General features: G+C 36.0%; 1 protein-coding gene across 2 annotated transcripts in view; it reads left to right on the plus strand.

The window, feature by feature from the left end:
• Window positions 1–23516, plus strand: part of NALCN (sodium leak channel, non-selective) — a 323837-nt gene that overhangs the window by 59167 nt on the left and 241154 nt on the right. For both annotated transcript variants that reach the window (XM_076009294.1, XM_076009295.1), the window contains exon 7: window positions 2043–2197. In XM_076009294.1, the coding sequence (XP_075865409.1) occupies window positions 2043–2197 (155 nt within the window). The remainder of the gene's footprint in view (window positions 1–2042; window positions 2198–23516) is intronic.

The following is a 23516-nucleotide window of genomic DNA, read 5'->3' on the forward strand; positions in this document are numbered from 1 at the left end:
TGGGCCAGTAAACTTTTCCGTCTCTGAACTTCGCTTTACTTTCCTCAAGTGTAAATGAAGAACTAGGTAATCTACCAAGTATCTTTTAGCTGCACAGTTCTGTGAACAAAATGTTTTCAGTAACATGTGCCAAAATTTCTTCTCTTCTTTTGACAATTCTTTATTGTTGTGTCTTTACAGGCTGGGATTTATGCTATATTGTATTCCTGTAATGATTAATAATCATTTATCATAAGCATTATAGAGTACAGTCCTTGCAACTTGTTAGGTGCTATGCTAAGTGCATTACTTGGTTTATTTTACTTAATCCTCACACAAGCTTTGCTTTTAGTTTTTATTGCTATCCCTGTTTTACAGATGAGCAAACTGAGGTTAGAGATGCTTAGATTATTCAAGTCACGCAGCTAGTAAATGGCAGAGCTGGGATCAAACTCAGAAAGCCTCACTCTAAAACTTAGAGGCCTGATCTTACCATTTTGCTCTTGTGTTGTATGTGCCAAATATGAAACATAGAGTCAGACAAGACTTAAGCAAAGAAGGATCATTTGGTCTACATATAAGAATGTGAAATAAGGAGAAATGAGTGACATGTCTGTTTAAAATCACACCTTTCTGACCCACCCAAGTGATACTTTCCACAATTAGAGCTTTTCTTTCTTTTCTCTTGGGTTTTGCATATGGGGTCCCAAGGACCAGCTTAAAATACAACAGGGAGCAATGATTTAACCACGTATTCCCTGAGAAGTGTGACCAAATTAGCTCCCTTGTGGCTAACAAAGGGCAGAGCACTAAGGAACAGCATAGACCATCTGAATTGTGGGTGAGGATTCTGGAGCTCTGCCCATGTCTGAGAACTGGGCAAGGCCTCTCCAGGCATGGTTGTGTGTATATACACAGCGTGTGTTTGTGTGTGTGTGTGTGTGAGTGTGTGTGTAAAATTGTGTATATGCACCTATGTGTAGCAGCCTCAAATAGCTGAGGGATTGCACAAACTTAGGCATCAGATTCTAGAGAAAGCACATTACATGAGGGGAAGGAAGCAGCCAATTGAATATAAGAGGGTATTGAAGAAAACAAAAAGTCACCCCACAAATCTGCCTCAATTTGGCCATAAACTAAGAGGACTGAGGCAGTCTTAGGTGTTCCCTATTGAAAAAATTCCTGGAGACACTGATGTAGTGGGAAATGACCATAACAAAATCAGTGGTTTTGAAGGCTTGTGAAATCATCTAGCCTAAACTTCGGCCTCCACACAATCCCCGGAGAGTTACCTCAGATAGCAGCTATTTGTGGCCCATTTTTAAGGTCAACTCAGAAGGAGTGTCTACAGTCACCAATCCAGTGATTTCCTGTACTCACTATCCAGAAAGCCATTACATATCTAAATCCTTCTACATCTACTTAATCTCCGGTCTGTCCTTAAGAAAGATTTTTTAAAAGGGTTATGTCACTCCCCACCTAAGACCCTAATATTCCTGGTGCTATCATTAAATCACCTCATTATGTCTCCCTTGCCTATGGGACACCTCTGGTTCCTTCAGTTTCTCCTTATTTGTCTGGTTTTCTTTCTACACTGCACATCTTCCAACACAGCAAAAGGCCAAGTATCATTTATGAGACTCAGCGTATTTGTGCTACAGAGAAAATGACCTTCATTGTTCAACGTTGCTTAGAAGTGGAGAAGTGAAATTTGTGCCCACAGTGGGACAAGGATTTTGTGAATAACAAGGAATCCATAGAGAAGTTAATACCCCTTGCAAATCTATAGGAAAATTCCTTCCTTCACTTATCTGAGTCTTAGTCGTTAATGACAAAAGTGGTGATGATAATAATACTCTTATAAGGAGCTATTGTGGGGATGAATCAGGTATCGTTTGAAAATGTTTACTATGTCCTTAAAGTTATGGATACCATTCATGAATCATAAATCTTAAATCTGTGTTCACATACGGCAGTCATTCGTGAAGAGTAATTACGTTATTCATTTTAATTGACATTTATGATTGTTGACATTGTCTAACACTTTCACATGTTGTTCACAGGAATGTAACCTGGAATAGTTTAGCTATCCCAGACACACATTGCTCACCAGAGCTAGAAGAAGGCTACCAGTGCCCACCTGGGTTTAAATGCATGGACCTCGAAGATCTGGGACTTAGCAGGCAAGAGCTGGGCTACAGTGGCTTTAATGAGATAGGTCTGTCTTACTGGTAAAACACATTTTCAGTTTCTATTTTATGATGTTTATGATGGAAAGAATAATTGCATAATTGATATTTCATGCTCTGACTAGCTATAATATGGAAGAAACACAAATGCAAATTTTAATTCTATTCTTATATTCTACTCTACGATCTCTAGCATACAGACTATATGCATGTGCAGTACTGTTTGTATAACGATCTCTTATTTTAGACTTTTAGTTCTTAATTATATCATTTTAAAATATGTGCTTGTTGAATGAGGTTCAGGGTTGTTGAATCAAAGATAAACAATACTTGGTTTCCTTCCACATATAACTATACCCTACTAGACAAGGTAAGTCTCAAAAATTATAATATTAGGTATTGATGAGTATCTGAGAGCTGAAAAGTGCTCCTGGAACAGAAGACAACTAATGAAATACTTAATATATGTGCATCAGCTATGTAATTGATGTATGAGAAATGCTTGTGCATGAATACGATGTGCTCAAATGTGAACGTTTCTTCTTGGCTTGTCCTAATAAGTCCTGAAATGTGCCATTACACACATAGTTAAAGAACTTAGCACTTGCCATTTAGTTGATATAATTGGGTTTCTTATAATTCCATGCATGTTGCACATATTTCATTATTAAAGCAAAAAAAAAATGGGATTCTAAATGAGTATCTCATGCTTTGAGAAGTGTTTTCAGAGTCATTTAAAAAAAACTATTTTTTTTCCTTAAAGTTTCACGGCCCAGGTGCATTTAAGAGTGTTCTGGACACCTCTACTCAGGGGTTAAGAGAAAAATCTTTCAATATGCAACAGGATGGTGGTTGTGCTTTTTTTTGTAAACCAGACATACTTTCTGGTCTTCGATGTGGTTTCACATCACAATGGGCACCTGTGTGATGAGGGATTCCATGATCAGGGATGAGTACTGGTGCCTGTCAGTCCTGGGTGGCAAGTGCTGCAACCAGCCAGTAATCTTCCCACACCAGAAAAAGTAGCTGCTAAACCCTGTTCCCACCCTAGCCTTCTGTATAGCAGCTCCAAGATGGTACAGTGAACTCTGGCCTAAGTATTGGAATTTCAGAAAGAATATGTGAAGGTCTTATGTTGGTTGAGGAATACTTTCTTGATTTATGAACAAAACCGCAGAGTTGCAGCTTTTAGATAGCATGTCGTACTGGACGTAGATTGAAAAGCACCAATACTGGCATTTTTTAAAAGTCAATTTTGCAAATAGCATCTTAAATTTTTTTTCTTGTATTTCCCATGGATTTCTAGCATTGTAGTTAGATGATATTCTTTCATCTCTTTTGATTAATAATATCATTTCCTATTTCACAAAAATCTAGAAGCCAACCTATGTAAAGCATTTCAAGTTGCTGTACTCTCTTAAACTTATCTGGCTTTGTAATCAATCTTAAATCCTTCCCTCTGTCTCAAAAGTACAGAGAAGCCTGTTATGAATCATACCAATGACTTTCAGGCAGGAGGAGGAAATCACTAATGTGGTATGGGAGATAAGGAATATATGTTTGGGAGGCTGCATGAAAGAACCTCCAGCAATGCTACCAGCTGGGCATGACCAGAATGCATGGCTTATCTGTGCCTGCAGCTCTCTTTCAGGGGCTAACTGGGTGTATCTATGTCTCCTCTGAAAAATGGCCACCATTCAAGGGCTAGGCTGTCCTTACACACACACATACACACAGACACACACACACAAACCCTCCAATCTTTTAAAATTATATAGCTAAACAAATCATATCCTGACTATTTTTAATGCAGCAATCGTGCCTAAATCAAAAATGCTTAATTATATTCAAGTTGATTCGTCATTCTTCGCTCAGACTGATAATGATTCCAACTAATATAAGGTAAAATCTCTCTTTGAGAGAGAAAGTCTTTTTCTATAAATTTTTTTCATTGATACACTAAAAATGTACAAAATTTTAGGGTACATGTGATAATTTTGGACAGCTTGTTTCTTTTAACACTTTTTAAAAATTTACTTTATTATTTTTTATGGGGGTCCAAATGTTTTTGGTTATAATGATTGCTTTTTTTAATGCTTAAGTCAGAGTAATAATTGTGCCTGTCACACAGTTAGTATTCATTGTTCCCATTAGGCAGGTTTTTACCCAACCTCTCCTCTCCCCTGCCCCATGATTGATTTCCATTGAGTTATGCTTCCTTCTATGCACATGTGTGCAGTTAGTTCCAACTGAATAGTGAGTACATGTGGTGTTTATTTTTCCATTCTTTAGATACTTCACTTTGTATAATAGTCTCCAGCTCCATCCAGATTGTTGCAAAATGCATTAAATCATTATTCTTCATGGCTGAGTAGTATTCCATGGTATACATATACCACATTTTGTTAATCCACTCATGAATTGATGGGCATTTGGGTTGATTCAGTATCTTTGCAATTGTGAATTGTGCTGCAATAAACATTCAAGTATAGTGTCTTTTTGATAAAATGACCTCTTTTCCTTTGGGTAAATACCCAGTAGTGGGATTGCTGGATCAAATGGTAGGTCTGCTTTCAGTTCTTTGAGGAATTTCCATATTGTTTTCCAGAGAGGTGATACTAATTTGAAGTCCCACCACCAGTGTATAAATATTCCTTTCTCTCAGCATCCATGACAGCATCTATTATTTTTGGACTTTTTAATAAAAGCCATTATAATTGGGGTAAGGTGCTATCTCATTGTGGTATTAATTTGCATTTCCCTGATAATTAGTGATGCTAAGCATTTTTAAAATATCTTTATTAGCCATTCGTCTATCTTGTTTTGAAAAGCTTTTGTTCACATCTTTTACTGAAAACTATGAAAATCTCTATGCACATAAACTTAAAAATGTAGAGGAAACGGACAAATTTCTGGAAACACACAACCTCCCAAGGCTCAATTAGGAATAAATAGAACTCCTGAACAGATTAATAATGAGCAATAAGATCGAAGCAGCAATAAAAAATCTCCCAACAAAAGGAAGCCCTCGCCCAGAATTCACAGCTGAATTCTATCAGACCTACAAAGAAGAGTTGGTACCCATACTGTAGAAATTATTTCATAACATAGAGAAAGTGGGAATCCTCCTCAAGTCATTCTACAAAGCCAGTATCACCTTGATATCAAAGCCAGGAAAGGACACAACAAAGAAAAAGAAAACTAAAGACCAATATTCCATATGAATATAGATGCAAAAATCCACAATAAAATGCTAGCAAACTAAATCCAACAGTACATAAAAAAAAATAATCCACCATGACCAAATGGGTTTCATCTCAGGGATGTAAGGATGGTTCAACATACATGAATCAATAAATGTGATTCACTACATACACAAAAGCAAAAACAAAGATCATATGATCATCTCAATAGACAGAGAAAACACATTTGACAAAATTAAGCAGTCTTTCATGATAAAAACCCTTAACAAACTTGTCATAGAAGGAATATATCTTAAAACTATGAAAACCATATATGACAAACTCACACCCAGCATCATATTGAATAGGAAAAAGTTGAAAGCATTCTCACTCAGAACTGGAATAAGATAAGGATGCCCACTGTCACCACTTCTATTCAACATAGTTCTGGAATTCCTAGCCAGAGCAATCAGGCAAGAGAAAGAAATAAAGGGTATCCAAATTGGGAAAGAGGAGTCAAACTATTGCTTTTTGCTGACAATATGATCTTATATCTAGAAAACTACGAAGATTCCACCAAGAGATTCTTGCAATTGATAAATAAACTCAGCAAAGTCTCAGGTAACAAAATCAACATACACAAATCAGTAGTATTCCTACACACCAGTTAACAGTCAATATAAGAGTCAAATCAAAGATTCAATACCATTCACAACAGCAACAAAGAAAATAAGATACCAAAAATATATTTAACCAAGGAAGTGAAAGATCTCTATAAAGAGAACAATGAAACACTGAGGAAAGAAATCACTGATGACACAAACAAATGGAAAAACATACCATGTTTATGGATCAGTCAAATCAACATTGTTCAAATGTCCATACTTCCTAACGTGATTTACAGATTTAATGCAATCCCCATCAAACTGCCAACATCATATTTCACAGATGTAGAAAAAAATCATCTAATGCTTTGTTTGGAACCAGAAAAAAAGCCCAAATAACCAAAGCAATCTTATGCAAAAAGAACAATCTGGAGGCATCACATTACCAGACTTCAAACTATACTACAAGGCTATTTTAACCAAAACAGCATGTTATTGGCACAAAAATTAGAGACATACACCAATGGAACAGAAGAAAAAACATAGACATAAAGCCATCCACATACAACCAACTGATCTTTGACAAAGCAGACAACAATATACACTGGGGAAAAGAAGCCTTATTCAATAAGTCGTGCAGGGACAACTGAATAGCCACATGCAGAAGAATGAAAGAGGATCTGTGTCTCTCACCACTCACAAAAATTAATTCAACATGAATAAAAGACTTAAATGTAAGATATGGAACCATAAGTACTTTAGAAGAAAATGTTGGAAAAACTCTTCTAGATATCAGCCTAGACAAATAATTTATGAAGAAGACCCCAATGGCAATCACAGCATCAACAAAAATAGATAAATGGAACTTGATTAAATTAAAAGGCTTCTACACAGCCAAGGAAATAATCAACAGAGCAAATAGACAACCTGCAGAATGGGAGAAAATATTCATAAGCTATACATCTGATAAAGGACTAATAACCAGAATTTACAAAGAACTCAAGCAAATCAGCCAGAAAAAAATCAAACAACCTCTTTAAAAACGGGCAAAAGAAAAAGTCTTTTTCTAAAGTGTGTTGGCTTAAGAAGACCAATTCTAGGAGGGAATTTCCCTGGGGGCAATAGGCCCCTACTAAAGCAATTATCTTACTATAGTTGTGCTATTAATTTGCACATTTATCTCCTGAGGATTTAAGGTCCTTGAAAACAGGAAGTGAGTCTTTTCATCTTCATGTCTCTGGGGCCCTATGCAATGCCTGGCTCATAAGAAGATCTCTATAAATATTTATTAATGGACTGGACAAAGTGTATGTCTTTTTGAGTTTATTGGTAACCAGTCATGTTTGTTTTAGGAGGCAGAGCCACAGTAGAGAATTAAGTTGTTTTCTTATTGTTCTTTTCCTGCTTTTGTCTGTTTTGGTTGGTGATATCCACTATTCCTCAAGACTCTTTCCTTTCTATACAAACTTAATTTAGTCTATTTGCTTCTTTTTCTCAAATGGTGATTGAATTAATCATCATTGTAGGACTAATAGTTAGATAATGAAATGTTGATTTTGTACTACAGTCAAAAAATTCTTACATGGTCACTATAGCTTAAACTGAAATTGATAGCTACTTCCTGATATTATATATCTCTGTAGATAACACAAACTGCTGTATTTTAGGAGATTATTTTTAAGGTTCTTGTGGAAACAGAAGACAATGTTTCCCCCAAAATGATGAAAAGAAATTGTATTATTAGACGTATGTGATTATTTCTTTATACATGCAGTTGAAATTAAAACATAATTAGATGCCTAATTATGCATATGAATTTTTTGGCCAATATATTTGTATTTGTAAATAATCATGCTTAATTTAAAAGGAACACATTCCCTTTTCTTACAAATCAATTTATCATGCAAAACATTGAATTTCAACTCATTTATAAAATTTGTTATGAGTAGCTTTATGTCTCATTAAAATTTAACATTGATGATGTTGAAAATCTCAAATTTTAAACTACATTAAAAGCCAGATTCATTAAGTAGAAAAAATCATAAGGAGCCCCTGTTGTAAGCTTGGAGAGTAAAGACATCTCTGCCCCATTGTATCTCTGAAATCATCCAAACATCAAGAGTAAAAAACAGAAATACAATTTCCATATTTAAGGATTGTGAAAGACCCATAACTGTAAACTACAACATCAGAGGACCAGGTTTCTAAGAGAAAACTTCCTGAGAGGATTCCGCCTACTGTGGATCTCAGGCAGAGCCAGCAGGATACCAATATTCTAAAATAATGGATGTTCTGAAGGAGCAGAACAGTCTGCTGTTTGAGTCAGGGGACAGTGTGCAGGCTGGCTCTGGGAGCTTACCGGGACCTCATGTGATACGGAAAAGTCGAGACCATCATTCCTACAAGCAGCGTAGAGAGGTGGATAGAGGAGGGGCCTGTGTGATGGGCCCCAGTGCTGTTAATTGGTCAGAGGAGGATGAGGGAAAAGCTAAACTGCATGTTTTCAAGTCTGGCTACTCCTTAGGATGACCTGGGTGCCTTTTAAAATATGCCTGTTTCCAAGCATCATTCCCAGGCCAATTAAATAAAAATCTCAGAGTGATCTAAGACACAGATGGTTTTTAAAAGCTCTCCAGGTGATTGTAATGTGGGTGCATGCAGAGTTGTGGACCATTGGACTAAAGCAACACACACGCACACATACTCCTATCTTAGTCCATTTTGGTTGTTATAACAAAATACCATAAACTCAGTGTCTTAGAAACAACAGAAATTTATTTCTCAGTCTGGAGGCTTAGAAGTCTAAGGTCAAGATATCAGCAGATTCCCTGTCTGGTGAGGGTCTACTTTCTGGTTCGTAGAATGGCACCTTCTCACTGTGTCCTCACCTTTTGGATAGGGCGAGAGGTCACTCTTGGGCCTCTTTTATAAGGCCACTAATACCATTTATGAGGGCTCTACCTTAATGACCTAATCACCTCCCAAAGGCCCCACCTGCTGATACCATCACTATGAGGATTAGGATTTCAACATGTGAATTTTGGGGAAATACAAGCATTCTTTCCATTGCATTATCCCACAGCATTACCCCATTCCTTCCCCACATGCAACGGTGGCAGATATCTGGTCAAAAATTTATTTCAAAGGTGAGTAGTAATTTTTAAAAAATGAGGATCATATCTATAAAAATATACTTTGAGGTACGTTTAAAGCAGAAAAACTATTTTTGCAGGATAAAAAGCAACTGAAATACAGATTAAAAAGATACAACTTGTCTTGGTAAATAAACATAGAACAGTCAACACTGAGACATGTATTAGTAAAGTTGCGGGAATTCAAAACTAAAGAAAACATCTATTAGGCATTCAGAAAAAAATAATCAAGTTAGCTGTAAGGAGAGACATTAGAGAAGCCTGAAATGTCACATCAGTTTCAACTGTAGGATATAATGGCACAATGCTCACAAACTCCTTAGGGAAAGAATGGGTCAAACTCTTTCTGAATATTTTCTGAAGAGGCAAGAACTCAGAGACTGTATTTTACATGAAATCATCTTGAAGACATTCAGCCAATTAAGAATGACTTGTCATGAGTCTAGTCTCTAGTATCCGTTCACTGTAAGGACAAAACTAATAGAGCTGTAGGATTTACAGAATATAATGTAAATATCACAAATTATGATTACACAAAGAGACAAAATGAAAAATGGGGAGGGAGTGTAATGATGTTGATGCCTTTAACATTTATATTTAGCAGTGAAAAAAGTGTACCATTTATACACTCTATGAAATTTATGATATAGGTACAAGTATATTTGTCATGAGAACACATTTCAAACTCAGAAATTACTTAATTTTCAAATAATTCAAAACTCAAAACAATGTTAGCTATGTCCATGTCTCAGAAAATCATTTCCACATGAATGATACTATTGGAATCGACTCTTATTAAATCTCGACTATATTTCTCAAAAGAATGATAACGAATAGTAAGTTTTTTAATCTCAATACATTTATGGTATTTGCTGTACTGTACTTGAAAATGATATAGGCAGATGACTCCTTTGTGGTAGAATTTGCAAGAAGCAAAATAGTTTAAAGAAATGGCCCTGGGGTTTGAATCATGGCTCTACTATCAGTGTGACAGTGCTGGGAAAGTAATTAACCGCTCTTCCCTCAATTTTCCCATCTGTGAAATAGAATAAGTAGCAGACATACCTTAAAGGGTTGATATAAGGAATAACTGAGAAATTACACTTAGAATAATGTCTATCACAGAGCAAATATATAATGAGCTAGAAATTAAAGCTGCAGTGGCAAAATATGAATGTATCTCTGTGTCATTTGAGAAAATATGACATGAGTATCAGACAGGGCAAGATATAGATGCTTTCAGATTAACACACCAGTGTGGGATATTATAACCTTTGTTTGTAGCAGTTTACTACTCAAGTTGTTCGGTATCTTACGGCAAGGGAGGAACCTAAAGGAGGAAGAGGACAAGGTGTTCTTAAGCTTACATCATGCCTGTGTTAACTCGTATCCCACATTTTATTTAATTCTAATCAAAATATAGCATTCTAGAAGGCAGATTTTTGGTGGCGTTTGGTCTTAATTATTCCTCTCTTGCCATTTTCAAAAATGTCCTCATTTTCTGTGCTTTCTCTGTCTCTCTGGCATCTTATCAACACGTAGCCCAGGCTGTTGAATTCTCTAGTTTCATGAATCCTCACACATGTATTTAATTTTATTTATTTATCCCTATACATTTGAAATTTTGGCCCCTGGATCTGAGCCGCTCCCTGTCATTTAGCAGCCTGTAACAGGCACCCCTTCCACAGAGCCCAGGTGAAGCACCTGCCGGGTCATTGAGCCAGAGCCACAGCCGGCCAGAAGATTTCATGCACAGCCTCAGCACTCAGTGGTTTATTTTCTGGCCTTGCCTGACTTGACTCCCTGGGCCACGTGACGACTGAGATGCTGGTTGTTTCTGCATCTCTCCCTTCCATTTAAACACCTTTCTATCTTTATTTCTGGGTACATTTTCTATGGTTCATTGTTAAGGACCTTCAACCAACTAATTCCCTCTAAGAGGTTAGCCTGTGCACTTAAAAGATATCACATACTCCCCAGGTTTCCTGCCTACTGAGGAAAAGACATTATTGAAAGGCCATATTGGAAGATCCCAGAATCTGTTTAGCAGGCATTCAGATTCCATGATTGAAGTACGTGTGGGGAGGTGGGTAGTAAGCATACCGTGAAAAGGTTTGGGGATACACAACACCCAAAAAACCCACACCATAGAGGTGATACAAAATGACAGCAACTTACCCTATTTATAAAATTTGTCCTACTTCCATTATCTGAATACTTACCCCACTTTCAGCCTCTTATTTCCTCTGCGTTCCCACATGCTCATAAACATATGGAGCATACAGTCTGAGACATAAAAGAGAGGGCACTGTGATTTTCTGTAATAGCGCTAAAGATGAAATTATAGAACTTGAGAGCTGGAAAGATAATGCAGTCATGTATTTTACTCACATTGTTCTACAGGCGGGGAAACCGAGCATGAGAGCAAACTGGGTCAGAGTTACAGAGAACTCCGGGCAGAGGCCAGGCTCAACTCACTTCTCATGAGCTGCAGATTCCCACTATCACTTGCTGCCTCTACCCAGCCTTTTTACAATTCAAACAAGTGTTTAATTAAGAAGAAAATTCAAAAATAATTTGCAAAGCTTAGTGTTATTAATTTTGTGGTATGTTTAATTTTGTAGTAGAATGTAGCCTGACTGACCTTTGGTGAGATGCTATTTGAGAAGACCACTATCAAAACAGATATGATATGCCAGTCAGAAAAAAAAGCCACACTAAATCTATCATATGTGGGAAAGAAATCACAGAACATGCCATTAAACTGGCAATTTACTTGTCATGATCTTTCAAAAGAAAGTAAGACAGTACAGGAGATGAATATAAAGCTATGCAGGTGGTGGTTTGAAGTCTCTGCTAATTATACAGTCAGGTACAAAACAAAACATGTTCAGTTTGGACTAAACAACCCAGTGAATGTCATAAAACTCATCCTAGAAAATCACTTAGGAAGTAAATAGACATCAGGCACTTTTTTCTTACTGGTTTTCAGAATCCCAAGAATAAAAGACAAAAGCCCATTTTAAGAAGTCCAGAATAAATTAAATCTGATTGAAACAATTTATATCAAAGGAACCCATAAGCAACATCAAACTATAAACCAGGACAATATGAAAATAACTAATAGAAAAGACATTTAAATAATAAATGTTTTTGCCTATATTTGTCTTTTTTGGCTGTATGTGTAAACCCATGTAATATAAACTAATGCAAAAAATATATATGCCTTTAATACCATACAGACTATATATAGTGGACTACTTTCCCTATTCTTTATATACAATAATCAAAGGTAAAGCCAGGAAATAGTAAACACTATCTTCTTACACTGACTAATTGTTCAGCAGTCTTTATTTTTGTAATTACTATCATTGCTTATAACGACTATTACTATCAGTTACTGATTGCTTATTATGTATCTGGCACCAGGCAAAAGGTTTTCCATCCATTATGTTTTAACCCTCAAAATAAAACCATAAAGTATCATTGTCTCTGATTGAAAGGGAGAAGAGTGATCGCAAAAGGAATTAATTTGCCTCAAGTCACTTATTAGCCGCATTTGGAAGCTAAGGCTTGCTGCCCTGTGTGCTAAGCTTAAAGTCCATGCTCCTGGGTGACAAACTACATTATTTCTACAGTTGGCCGGGACTAACCTGGGCTTGTCAGGACCCCTGGTCCATTGTAGAGTCTCATTGTGATAATGGAAGAGATGCTTCCTGCAACGTAATGACCCACAAGGCATCTCTGCCTTCTTCTTTTGTCCTGGAGTCTTTAGAAAAGTCTTAGAAGGATAAATTTGGAGAAGAGTAACTTCCACTGCAAACCAATGGGCTCTCAGGAGGTTGGTCTCTGGCTTCCAACCTAGTCCTTTGCATTTCATATGACAGAGTTGGTTACGTAATATATGTTAGTTAAATGTAGGAATCTAAATATAAAATATGTAACTTGGGAGGCAGTGCAGTTTTACAAGATAATTTATTGAGCTGTAAATATCTGGGTAAGGGTTAGAGACAATGAGTCTCTAATGAGTAAATTCTGTAAAAATGAGTAAATACTACTTTTGATACAAAATGAGATGGTGGACATATAGGCTAGACATGTGGGAGAGAAATTAGAAAGCAAAAGAAAATATATTATTTGGTATATTTTAAGTTTACACTTATTTGAACTAAATTCAAAACATCATTATAAGATCTATGTGTTTATGTAATTTATAGCTATGTGCATTAATTTTTTCTGTTTATTTGAATTTACTTTCTCCTTCCCTTTGAGGTATGAATATTTAATTTTGCTTTCTAAATTACCAAAAATGAACCAACAATTTTATCTAAGATGATTTTAATAATGTCCATATAATTAATTCATATAATTAATTTCTTTATTAAAAATGAGACATAAACTATACTTACCTTATTGGTCCTCTTTATTAAAAAATCATAAAGCTTTCCTTATGTATAATCTCTCTAAAATATTAGGTAGAAAAACTACCAGTTTTCAGCTTCACAGAAGTTAAAATGTAGATTTTGGATGCCTATATAAATTTAATAAGACAACTTGCAATCTTTGTAAATTTTTTTGGCAACAGTAATTAATTGGGCCTTTCAAGAAAATGTGGAAAATTAAAGGAAAGAGTGATTGAGCCTGCCATATTCTCCTGTATGCCCACTTCTGAAGAATGCTATTATGGGTACTGAAATTTGGGACTGGCATTTTTTTACAAGAGGAAAGATATTTTAGCTTTTACTTTTCTGGTATTTTCCTCCTTTGACTTTGGGTAATATTGCCCATAAGATATGAATTTAGGTCCCTGTGTGAGTCATAAATCAGCTTTATTAAATATTGATAAGAAATATTAGTGATCATTTTCATCACTGTTAGAGTTGTATGTTTGGAACTAACCTCCCTATTTTGCTGAAATAGGATGGACAATGAATCCAGCTACATAGGTCTAATGTTTCAGTTTTGACACAGGATTTGCTGGACTTTGAAATTACTTCTTATTTTTTTTCTATTGGCATTCTATTATTTTTATAATTTGTCTCTTTTATTTGATATTAAATATGGACATTAAATATGATGAAAGAAAATTACTTTTATTTAAATCATAATAGAATGTAAATTGAACTTTGTTGATGCTACTGCTAAAAATTGATTCATCAGATTTAAATGATGTTAAACCATATATCATTTGCTGTTGTATATAATATCAGATGACAACTTTACAAATGAATAGAAAATAGAAAATTATTATATACCTATAACTTTGATTTATTGCAGAATGCACATTTTTATTGCAGTTGCAAGAAAAAACCCGCAGTAAAGACTAATTTGTAAAATATGTAATTGAGATTTATGAAACTTTCTGAAAAAGCATCAAAGGGTTGTTTTCCCTGCATTTATCTTTATATTTAGTGTTGCCACTGGAATTACTTATTGATTTTTATAAAAACACATATGGAAGAGAGAACTAGGGCAATAGAATTCAACCGAAAGTGCTTACTTTAATCTATGATAATTCTATATTAGCTCTCTGAAGGAATTCCTTTATCACAGGACAAGGAAAACTTAACATACTTTTGTTGTACAGAGTACAAGATCATGAAACATCACATGAGGAATAGCTGCAAAAACCCTTAGTCAAATACAGAGGATTTTACTCCTGTGTACTGGGTAGTAAATGCCTTCAGGTTGCATCCAAGAGTGCGTGCTTGAGGATTTTTGAAAGGGACTAACTCTTTGGGTTTTATTAGATTCTCAAACAGGGTCACAGACTTAGTTAAACTGAAATTAGATATGCAGATGTTATTCAGAAGTTTAGGAAGAAAGGAGATTGAAAGGTAGAAATTGCAGACATGATTTTTTTTAAAAAGGATATTCACTGTCTGGTGTCTAGCAGATGTTCAGGAGTTCTTGAATGGATTAGAAAAGACAGCTGTTAGAGGAGTTTTCATCAGACAATGAAAGAAGGAGGTTTTAAAAGTAGATTTTGGAGGACATAAAGTGATGATTTTTTAATATTATCCATAGAAGACAATATCCATTGGAAATATCTAGTGGTTTCCAAGAAATTATCATTTTTAATTATATTTTAAATATTTATAAAAATTATAAAATACTTCAAATATGAGATTTAATGAAAGAAAGTAGTCAGTTCTGCCATGTTTGATTCCCTTCCTCCCTCTCTCCCTTCCTCTCCTTTCTTCTTTCCTCTTTGTAAGTTTCATGGCATTTATTAAAATGCTTTTAATTTTTCCCTTACTTATAGACATTTAAGTGGTTTTCAATTTTTTACTATAGTAAGCAATGCTGGGTGAAATACACACCCATATGTATCCTATGCACAACTGTGGGTATTCCTTACAATAGATTCCTAGAAACAATTTCTGGGTCAAAAGGCATGTATCTATATATCTCCTTTATATATTTTAACGTAATAGATAGCTGGTGGTTTACTTTTTTAAAAAATTTAGAGATTCATAGTCCTGCCCTTAATGTATAAGAGTGTATTTTAAAACATAAGATATTCTTTTTGTGTGTGTTTTACCCTTATCTTCTTGATAAGCCCACATATTGAAGAAAAAACAACATAGGCATTATGTATTCTCTATTCTTCTGAACACCAGCAGTTCATGCTTTTCTCCTGAAATGTGTTCATCTCATTCTTCTTGGGAATGCCTCCCTCCTGCTCCTTCGGCCCACACATGACCCACCTTCCAGGGCCTACTCTCTTAGGTTTCCTGTGACATGTCAACAGCATTTGCCTTCCTTCTGTCTGAACTATGACCGCAAAGTTTGTGCACGCCAGGTTAACACTTTATTCTCTTTGTGTCTCTCCTACTGTCCAGGAGGGGTGTGTGTGTATGTGTGTGTGTGTGTACCCTTATCTTCTTGATTAGTCCATTAGATCCAGCTGCCTCGGGTGGACACCGAGCTTCAAGTACTTCTTTACATGTCTATTCTCACTCTCCTTGAGCTCAATATATACTTCAGGACTGGCTGATCACGTTTAAGAGCATTTTATATTAGATACATTGCTTTATCACAATCACCACGCTGTGGAAATTTCATGATTGAAAATTACAATAAAATCTAAATACAACTCTAGCCTTTAAGTTCCCTGTCCATTTGAAATTAAGTGGCTTCTTTGTTAAGCCGGATACTCAAGTGAAACCAGCGTGAATGGACTAGCTCAGGAGTCTCGTGTGGACAACGCAGGAACCTTTCTTTGCTGGTGAGGACAGCCAGTGGATCATAATTCTCTTGACATTCTATGACATTAAATCCATTTTGCCAACTAATCAGTTGGAGCAGAAGAAAAATAATGATAATGTCATTTAGGAAAGCCGTAACACAGCTCTCACCTCAAGGTTAATGAAGATCAGAGGTGCTAAGATTCAGCTCTCCTGAGGATCCCACGTTCTAACATGTGAGTCTTGCTTAGCCAAAACTGTGCTGAGAAGAGCCCTCTCCTCTGCAGAGAGCCCTCCAGCCTTGGAGAAAATGCATCTAGCCTGAGCCTCGCAGGGCTGTAAAAAAGAAGATGGTCCATTTTTCTCCTACATTCTTGTCTACCTCACCTCTCAGCGCCCACACCATCAGGGCTTGGGATTCTGCGATCATATGAGCAAAATGTATTAAGTATACTAAGACATACTAAATATACTAAAACATACTAAATGAAATTCAACCCAAAATATACTTAAACAGACAAGTGGCTAATAAATAATAGCTGCTGCCATTAACACAAAAATAGCAACCACCACTGCAATTGCTACCGTAAAGATTATTATTGATCAGATTTATTTTTAGATAAATGGAAAAATGAGACGTACTCCCATTTTTAGGACAGTGTGATGATTTTTAAAGAATGTGAGATGCATTCTGCTCAGGCTAGATGCATTTTCTCCAAGACTGGAGGGCTCTTTCTGCAGAGGAGAGGGCTCTTCTCAACGCAGTTTTGGCTAAGCGAGACTCACATGTTAGAGTAAAAAATGAAATGCATTCATAAAAATGTATTCAACAATCATTATTTACTTTACACAGGTAGTGAAACTATAATGATACAAAGAAATATAAACAGAGATAAACAGAAAAATTAAAATGAAATAAGAAATGAGGGTGAAATAAATTCAGAAGTAAGGATTGATGTTTATCTCTCACAGCTATGTGCCAGATGCAGGGGTGCATGTCTGACTGTGTCATGTGTCCACACATTGCTTTCAAACTATTTTTGGATATGAATATGTTGAAGTATAAACACTCCAAATTTGCTACAAGTCCAGTTTCTCCCATTTGCCTTATTTCTCACTTTCATGTCACTTGCCTAACCTCTGAAACAAATGCTTTTATTCTGTTGATAGAAAATACTCTTTTGAGACTTACATTTTTACTGTAGCTTTTATTAAATAAGATATATAATAACATAGACTAAGTATGTTACCTTCATCTGGCACCTGGCTACCTATCCCTGCTTCCTATGCATTTTTCTGAAAATGCCTTTATCTTATTTTTGGTAAACAGCTTGACTGAGTATGGATTTTTCCATTGGTATTTATTTTCCCTAAAAATGGAATTTTTTCTGTTGTATTCTGAAATCTATTATTGCCAATAACAAGCCTTGTGTAAATCTAATTGTAATGCTTTAAGAGTTTTTTGTTTGGTTTGGGTTTTGTTTTTTTTTTAACATATTTGCCTTTTGCAACAATTTGGATGAACTGTCTTTTTTCTCTGGTAGTTTTTAAGATTTACTCTTTGTCTTTACTATTTATGGTCTTACTATAAATATGTCTAGGCATGGACCGTTATTTTTTATCTGCTAGGGACTCATTCTTTGCATTTGAGACTCATACCTTTCTTCAATTTTGGAAGACTTTTAGATATCTTCTCAAATTATATCTCTTCTCCATATTCTGTATTCTTTATTTTCTGGAATACTGATTAAATACTTGTTAAGTCTTATTATTCTATCCTCTGTGCCTTTAAATCTTGCTTTCTAATTTCCCTCTATTTTCTCAACTTGTTCTTGGATCCTTTATTAGATGCACTATGAATCTTGTATTATTTTCCATGCCTCCTAAAGTTGTTTGCATATTTTCCAGCTCAACTTCTCTACTGAACTCTTAATAATTTTCTCTCTCCATGTGTTTAGTCTGCTATTCAGCTTATTCATTAGATTTTTAACTCCAATATCTATAATCTTTGTATCTAAAATTTCTTTTTATTCTGTTTCAAATCTGCCTATTCTTTTATCTTATAGTTCTATTCTTATGGTTTTCTAACCCCTTCTTTATCTCATGAAACATGTTAAACATATTTATTTTAGAATTTCTTTCTAATTCTCCCATATCTTCTAATTCTCCTTTATAATAGTTCATTTTGTTGTGAGGTTTATAATATTTGGCTGTGAGCTCATTTTCAGTGAGGGTTTCTTTCAGAGGTTTTCTGGCCTGCACTGTCTCCTGGGTTTGTGTTTGCTGCAATTTTATGGATATCAACCATTCTGGACTAATACTCATGTTAATGTAGTGACTTAGGGGAGGAGAGGTCCTTGAACTATTTGCATTGTGGAGAGCATGGTCAAGTTAGACTACATACTCCAGTTGGTCCAGGTCTTGGGTTCTAGTTTCTCTTAGGAGACTCCTTTGCCCCTTATGGATCCAGACAAAAAGCCAAGCAAATTTCTGCTTTCCTGAGCTGGAGGCTACAGTTCTTCCAGCCCTTGAGATTCATATTGACTCTGAGGACATCTATGAACTGTCTAGGCTGCTGAAGCTGCTTCTCTGATTTGACCCAGACTCTCTGAGTGTGGGATATTTTGCTCATGTAGGTTTGAGCTAGCTTACACATTCAAAACTTACTCTCTTTTATCTATTTCCTTGTGTTGGTTGGGGCACGGGGTGAGAAGGATGAAGGAAGGAGGTGTCTAAATAACCATAATCTAGCACATTGACCTAAAACCCTTATTTTTTATATTTTTAGAATTTTCATGTATGGATACAGTTTTCTTTTCTTTGACTTTATATTCTACATAGATAAAAAGTATTTTCTGCATAAATTCTTAAAATATGTTAAGTAAATATTTATGGGAATTTTTAATTTTACAAAGATTCCATTGCAATATTCTTTTTTGCTGCTACACCAATTTCCGTGCAGCCTGGTATGACAATACACTGGCAGTTACTTTGTGTAAAGACAAAGAGAGAGAGAGAGAAAATGAGACTAGGCTGCAAATCAGCGACGGCAATTATTGAGCACTGAGAGCAATTCTAATGGATTAAGATTTGGGGTACTTAAGCTTCTTAATATTAATTGCAGCAAATATTCAAATGCTTTCATCCTTTATATAAATACTGTAGCAAATAAGAAAAAATATAAAAACCCTAATCCAGAATTACCTAAACATAAAGCAAATAAAATTTCCTAAGCAATTCTTACTCTTTAATGTCCAGTAAAACAAAGACCTATATTTGTGTATAGAAATATATTATTTCATTTAAAAACTATAAGTGACTACAAATCTTGACACCAAATTGAAGTTGAACTGAAGGAGACTTTCACTTAAAGAATACTTGGGAGCCATACATTTGTCAACAGAAAAAGCCAAACTCTAAAATAATTTTAAAGAGATTTATTCTGAGCCAAATTTGAGGACCATGACCCGGAGCCACTGCCAAGAGGCCTTGGGCAAGTGGACTCCATGTGGCTGGGTTACAGTTTGGTTTGATACATTTCAGGGAGACAGAGGTTACAGGTAAATTCATAAATCAATACGTGGGAGGCATACATTTTTGTGGCCAAAAAGATGGGACATCTCGAAGTGGGGGGGCTTACTGGTTGTAGCTGGGTTTAAGATTCTTTGGCTTGCAATTGGTTAAAGATGTGAAGCTTTGTCTAAAGGCTTAGAATATTTTAACATAAGGTGCTGTTCTCCTAAGAGATAAGCCACCAGACATAGATTTGTTGTGTAAATTAAAGACCTGCAGGTGTGTCTTGCATACCCTTAGGCCTGTGAATGGGTTACAAAGGAAGTCCCCAAGAAGGGAGGGGGCATGGTAAGGCTTGTCTGACCTCCTTTCTCCTGGCAGCCAATTTAGTTTTAAGATATTCCCTTTGGCCATCAAGGGTCCATTTAGTCAGCTGGTGGGAGGAGGGCAATGAACCTTAAAATTTTATTTTAATTCACATATCTAAAGCTGGCACTGTTCCCTGCTACTCATGCGCCTGGGACCAAGTTTCCAAAAGTCCCTAGAGACTAGACTCTTGACTTACAATTTTGGGATTCAAAAAGCATTCACTTAAAAGGAATAGTGATGAGTTAAAGAATCCTTTAACAATACGTATCACAGTGCCTTGCACATTTGGTGGGTGATGTTGGACAAGTCATTTAACTTCTTCTGGCCTGTAAATTAGGAATAAGAATAGTATATATCTCAGAGAGTTTTAAGAAGATTAAATTAGACTATTTTCATTCTCATACCTAATGAATTCTCAATACAATTTAACTATCATTATAATTTTCATTTGTATTAGATATATAAGTATTAAGTAAATGAATGAATGAATTATACAGTAGCAATCTTAGGGTCAGGCAGATAGAAAGTGGGAGAAATAGAAAACAAACTCATCCAATATCTATATTCTTTCTATGGCATCAGATTGTTTTCTTTTAGTCTTGGCAAAACACTCATGTTATACAACATAATTAAAAAATACACAGTACTCGCATTTACTGTGCCAGTGTATACTGTATGTACTGATGTATTCTCTCTTCCATGGACAGTTTATTTGGGAATAAATTGTTTTAAAATGTTTTACTATTTCCTGTATTGCTTTGAGATGCTGCCAGCCAAGCCATTTCTAAGCTGAGACGCTTTGTCCTTGCAGAGCTTGTGAAGAGTTAAAGCAATGCTGAAGTTGTATGTTTACAGTTGACTAGAGCAGGGATCAGCAAACCATGGGCAGTGGGTCAAATCCTGCTTACTGCTTAGTTTTTGTAAACAAAGTTTTATTGCAATTCCCTGCCCATTTGTTTAGGTATGGTCTGTGGCTGCTTTCCTTTAAAAACGGCAGAGTTCAGTAGTCCCACGAGAAACTCTAAGGCCCACAAAGCCTAAAGTATTTACCATCTGGCTCTTTACAGAAAAAGTTAGCCAACCCCTTGACTAAAGGTGGGAAAAACCACTGACCCCATGGTTCTTTTTATATTATATCTTCCCACAGCCGCCTAGAATCCTTTGGCATCTTTATATTTGGCTCTTCTCTGTATCCCTTGTGCCTAAGAGGCTCGGAGGCCACAACACAGATCTACTTTTGTCTAGATTTGTGAGGAGCCAGTTCTAGCCCTCCTTCCCTGAGCCAACGCACCTTAAACTCCAAACATGGAATTTGACAAGGAAGATTATTCTGGATGAATACACCCCTGGCAGCTACCTCCTTTCTGTTGTCTCTCATAAATGCACAAGCTATGTCCCTTAAATCCATCATTGACTGTAAGTAAGGAATTTTTGAAAAGTGGATAATAAATTAGATATAGAATCCAATGAATCTTGGTGAGATTTAACCGAGTGAGCATCCTTTAGTATGGATGTAAGATCCTCAATGTTAAAGAAATTGCTCAAAAATTTAGAATCAAAATGCTAAATACCATCCCCCAATGCTTAATTTTAGCCAGAGAACATTACTTAAAAATGAGTGGGAGAAAGGGAAAATGGAATTGTATTTATTAATACAAAAGACTAATAAAAATAAACTACCATTTATAGCACTTTTGATATTCAAATAACCCAGTGATTACTTTCTGTATTGGATTACTTGCAAGGGTAGAGCAAGAATCCTCTCTTCCCTGGACGTGTTTCATTTTCCTTGTGACTTTGCCTCCCTTCCTATCAAGAGGTAGAATCTATTTGTCCTCCCCTTGAATCTGATTGCTAGAACTTCCTTTGCCTATGAGGGTGTGGCAGGGTGACATTGTGTACGTTTTTAAGCCAAGGTCTCAAGAGGGCCTGCAGCTTCCTCTCTTGTCCATGTGAGTACTGCCCTGAGATGCCCATGGAGAGAAGCCCAGTGTAGCCCAGAGGAGGACAGGAGGCCACGTGGAGGAGAACTGGGGCCCCCACCCAACAGCCAGCCCCAACTGCTTGACACATGAGTGAAGTCCTTTCATTATTTGGCCCCAGGTGTCCTGTTAGACCCAGAAGAACTCAGCAGAGAATCACCCATCTGACCCTAGTACAAATTGCTTTCCGCAGAATTATGATCCAATAAATAGTGGTTGTTTCAATTCACTATATTTTGCAGTGGTTTGTTATACAGCAACATATAATTGAAAACCCCTGATTATACCAAAGAGGAAACTGGGGGTCATGATATTAAGCAGCCACCTAAGCCCACCTAGTATTTGGCAAGGCAGGGATTTAGACTCAAGTCAATCCAACTAAAAATACATACGTGAAACACTGCTCTCTACTACATTCTACATCTTCCCAAAACTATTGAGATTGCATCATCAGCATTTCTGAAAACAGACGTAGTCTGGAAGATGTATTAATAGTTTGCTCACCAGCATGTTACACTTACTGGGACTTCTGAAATTAGGAATGTTCTGGAGATGCTGAGATGTGCAGTTGCCATATCTGAGCAGTGTTTTAAGTGAGGGTTGTAGGTAATCTTCTTCAGTTTATTCATTCACATTTGTTCATTCAGCAAATATTTATTGAGAACCTACTATATGTTAGACAAGATGTTCCCCCTAGGTAAGTACAAATACAGAACCAGAGATGAATGACATCGTATTTTCATTTAATTAAAAATTTATTATTGCTTATAAACTGATTTCCTTATTAAGGGTCAACTTGTCTGAGGCTTGGGCGCCTCTATTATATACTTAATTTTTTTTGGCTAATTTAAAACATAGTGCTAGATTTTAAGAAATAAATTACCAAACAGAATTTGCCATTGAGAATTTTAAAAAGGAAACATGTAGACAAAAACAAAAACTAAAATCTAAACTATGATTATTAATAAGAAAAGATAATTTAGGCTTCAGCAGAGTTTGATTATACTCTCAAGTCTTAAACAAGTTTCTAAAACTAAACTGTTGTCTTCTCTTAATCAGTTTAAGAGGAATGCCCTGTGCTAATTTTTGTTGTTGGTGATGAACTGACTTTTATAAAGCTCTGTAAAACGAGGCCAAAAAGGAATAGCAATTGAGTCAAAATAATGGATGACACCTCTTACACATTCTTACCATTTTGTGTCCTGGCCACATACCATTTAAACCTAAGGGGAGACACCTGGAGGGGTTCATTAGCTTGCAGGTGTCTGTGATTAGTCTGCAAGGGATGAAAAGAAAATTGGCCCTAAGAAAGCAGCTAGCACTAGCCTGGACAGCGAACAAAGGAAAGGAGCAGC

Source organism: Microcebus murinus, chromosome 13 (assembly GCF_040939455.1).
Source record: "Microcebus murinus isolate Inina chromosome 13, M.murinus_Inina_mat1.0, whole genome shotgun sequence".
NCBI lineage: Eukaryota > Metazoa > Chordata > Mammalia > Primates > Cheirogaleidae > Microcebus > Microcebus murinus.